Below are 3920 nucleotides of genomic sequence, written 5' to 3'. Positions count from 1 at the left end.
ATTGAGAAGCAGCGTGGCTCAGTGGAAAGAGCCTGGGCTTTGGAGTCAGAGGTCATGAGTTCAAATCCCAGCTCCACCACTTGTCTGCTGTGTGACGTTAGGCAAGTCACTTGACTTCTCTGTGCCTCAGTTCCCTCATCTGTAAAATGGGGATGAAGACTGTAAGCCCCCCGTGGGACAACCTGATCACCTTGTAACCTCCCCAGCACTTAGAACAGTGCTTTGCACATAGTAAGCGCTTAATAAATGCCATCATCATCATCATCATCATGGATTCAGAAAGGCAGAGATGAAGAGAGATGCCCCTCTTACCCCCAAATCCCTGTTTGACAGGGGATGGAACAGACAGACTCAATTCTGCAAAGAGATGGACAGGCGGGTGCCAATACAGCGGGGAAAGTGGGGATGGGGAGAGTGTGGGAATGATGCTGAGCTGGCTGTCTGGCCCCCACTGCTCCACAGAAAGTGAAAAAGAAAGGCATCAAAAAGTTGATGAGTTTTTTATTTATATTGGTGCTTATTTCCCGTTCTAGACTGTGAATTCATCAAAGGAAGGGCATGAACCTGCTGATTCTGTTGATTTGTACTCTCCCAAGTGCTTAGTACAGTACTTTTCACATACTTACTGGGGTGGTGAGGGGGGGATGTTTGCGGATTGGTGTAATTTAGGCGCCCGAGGTGGGGGGCTGGGGCTGGGGCCGTCCCCCTTCTCTATAAAAGAAACTGGCCTGGTCCAGTGCCCTCCAACCTACCAGCCCCATCCAGCCTTTTCTGCCGCTGAGGTGAGTTGGGGGGACTGGGTAAGGGGGCGTTCAGTCTCCAAGGGTGTAAGGTGGGGTGGGTCTGCAGTCTTTGGAAGCCTTCTCTTTCTCCCCATCCTGCTTCCCCATCTACCTGCTGCATCGATGGGGGACAGAAAGAAGGGGTTCAAAGAGAAGGTGGGGAGAGTCAGGGGGTATTGGGATTGGGGGATAGAAGGAGTATGGGAAGGGGGATAGACAGGGGGGTTTGGAGGTCGGGGAAGGGGAGAGTCAGAGGAGAAATGGAGTGGGGAGCGGTGGAGATGATGTAGCAATATAGCCTGTTGAGGTAGTGGGGTAAATTAGTGCGTATATGTGTGAGAGACAGACAGAAACATTCATTCATTCATTCAATCAATCGTATTTATTGAGCGCTTACTGTGTGCAGAGCACCGTACTAAACGCTTGGGAAGTACAACTTTGCAACATATAGAGACGGTCCCTACCCAGCAGCGGGCTCACAGTCTAGAAGAGACGCCGAGGCAGAGATGACTGATGCAGCTAAGAGTGGGACCCTCAGTATGGGTGAAAATAAGGGGTGATGGGGGTATGTTCCTGTGTGTGATCTGATTTGGGTGTGCCACATTCATGTGTGCTCCCGAGTTGTGAGTTGTGTGTTGCAGGCGGGGATGCATTCGCCCCATGTCACAGATCTGAGTGTTGCTGGTCTGCACGGGTGTTGTGTGCTGTGGGTCACTGAGTGTGCCTTGCGTGGTATGTGTGTGGTTGTGTGCTCCATAGTTGTGCATGTGTATGTGTGTGTGTGCACTGTGACTGGCTCAGGCAGGGACTCGGACAGGGTGGGTGGGGATGGATGGCTCCAGGACTGGCCAGAGGAAATTGAGGATGGAAAGGGGGGCGTCCTAATTCACTCCGTCACCCCCTCCCCGCCTTACCCAGACCCCCAGGTCCCTTGTAGACAACGCCATGCCCAGCACCCTGGAAGAAGCTCTTGAGAGTCTGGTTGTCATCTTCCACAAATACTCGGGCAAAGAGGGCAACAAGAGTACCCTCAGCAAGAGGGAGTTCAAAAACCTGATGCAGAACGAATTCACCAGCGAGCAGGTAAACCCCTGACCACCCAACGAACGTCAGTTTTCCTCCTTCCCACCCACCACCCCCGGCCAACCTCCTTCCATTATTCCATTAATAATTGTGGCATTTGTTAAGCACTTAATATGTGCCAGGTACTGTACTAAGCACTGGGGGGAATGGGATGGACACGGTCCCTGTCCCACGTGGGGCTCCAACCTCCTTCCATTATTCCATTAATAATTGTGGCATTTGTTAAGCCCTTAATATGTGCCAGGCACTGTACTAAGCCCTGGGGTGAATACGAGCAAATCGGGATGGACACGTGGGGCTCCAGTCTTCATCCACATTTTGCAGATGAGGGAACTGAGTCTCAGAGAAGGAAAGTGAATTGCCCAAGGCCACACAGCAGATGAGTAATGGAGCCCAAATTAGAACCCGTGACCTTCTGACAATCATAATAGTTATTTTGGTATTTGTTAAGTGCTTATTATGTGCCAAGCACTGTACTAAACGCGGGGGTGGATAGAAGCAAATCAGTGACTCCCAGGCTCATTATGCCACACTGCTTCTTTCTCCCCCCTGAACCCCAACTCTTTGGGATTTACTTATTTTTAATGATATTTGTTACGTGTTTACTCTGTGCCAGGCACTGTACTAAGCGCTGGGGTAGATGCAAGCTAATCAAATGGGACACAGTCCCTGTCCCACATGGGGGCTCATGGTCTCAGCCCCCATTTTACAGAGGAGGGAACTGAGGTACAGAGAAGCAAAGTGACTTGCCCAAGGTCATACAGCTGACAGGCGGCGGAGCAGGAATTAGAACCCAGGTCCAGCGTGGCTTTGGAGTCAGAGGTCATGGGTTCAAATCGCAGCTCCACCACTTGTCAGCTGTGTGACTTTGGGCAAGTCACTTCACTTCTCTGTGCCTCAGTTACCTCATCTGTAAAATGGGGATTAAGACTGTGAGCCCCCCGTGGGACATCCTGATCACCTTGTAACCTCCCCAGCGCTTAGAACAGTGCTTTGCACATAGTAAGCACTTAATAAATACCATTATTATTATTATTGTTATTATTATTATTCTGATTCCTAGATCTGAGCTCTATCCACAAGGCCGTGAAGCTCCTTCACCAGAAAACGTTGCCGGGAAATAGCTTCCCGTTATCCAGAAAACTGGATAATCCAAAACCCCAATATGTTTCTGAAAGCCTCTTTTCCCCTCATTTGTTTATTCATTCGATCATGTTTATTGAGCACTTACCGTGTGCAGAGCACTGTGCTAAGTGCTTGGGAGAGTAAAAAAAAAAAAAATAAACAGACGCATTCCCTGTCCACAAGGAGCTAACCCTGGGGGGGTCCCTGGGAGGGCCGGGATTAAGGGGAGGGCTGGGGAAGTCTGAATCCATTTCTTCTCTCCCTGCAGAAGCTCAGTAGCAAGGATATCAGGAAGCTGATGGATGAACTGGACGTCGACCAGGACCAGGAATTGAACTTCCAGGAGTACATCACATTTCTGGGTCAAGTGGCCATTTTTTGTAATGACTCCCTGCAAGCTTTCCTGTGAGGCTGTTGAAGAGAGATAGGCAGGTGTAGGGAGGTTGATCTCCCCTCCACCTTCAACCACCGAAGTGTGTGTGTGTATGTGCAGAAATGCCGACATTAAAAATTTTTTTTAAAGGTTGACCCTGCTTTATGTGTCTCCGTTTTTTCCCCCTGACCACAGGGAGGTGGGAGAAGAAGAAGAATTATATTTAAGTTCTATAAATTTAAATATAAGCTTAGCAAGGGGGAGTTTAAGGAACTCTGGCTCAAGAAGCCGCCCAGCTTCACCCTGGTGAGTGCCTGGGATGAGGCAGGGGGATGGACCAGATGACCCTAACCCCTTATTCTCCACCGCCCCGCAGCCCGTGTAGATTGTATCCTGAACCCAAGGCCTGGAGGCTGGGGGATGGACAAGATGACCCGGATCCCTTATCCTCCACGTCCCCCACTGCCCTAGTAGAATTGATTTCTTCAGGACCTTCAGCCTGGAGGCAGGGGGAAGGATCAGCTGACTCTGACCCCTTATGATAATGATGATAATTG

The 3920-nt window shown here is 50.0% G+C and overlaps 1 protein-coding gene across 1 annotated transcript; it reads left to right on the top strand.

Annotated features, from left to right (window-relative positions):
* The first annotated feature begins 723 nt into the window (after positions 1-723).
* LOC119947310 (protein S100-A6-like) lies at positions 724-3518 on the top strand. Its single transcript, XM_038768938.1, has 3 exons — positions 724-782; positions 1701-1865; positions 3259-3518. The coding sequence occupies exons 2-3, from the start codon at positions 1728-1730 to the stop codon at positions 3397-3399; spliced, it is 279 nt and encodes a 92-aa protein (XP_038624866.1). The 5' UTR covers positions 724-782; positions 1701-1727; the 3' UTR covers positions 3400-3518.
* Positions 3519-3920: the final 402 nt, after the last annotated feature.

Source organism: Tachyglossus aculeatus, chromosome Y4 (assembly GCF_015852505.1).
Source record: "Tachyglossus aculeatus isolate mTacAcu1 chromosome Y4, mTacAcu1.pri, whole genome shotgun sequence".
In the NCBI taxonomy this organism is placed as follows: domain Eukaryota; kingdom Metazoa; phylum Chordata; class Mammalia; order Monotremata; family Tachyglossidae; genus Tachyglossus; species Tachyglossus aculeatus.
The sequence above is the reverse complement of the archived record's forward strand: the minus strand, read 5'-3'. Positions and strand labels throughout refer to the sequence as shown.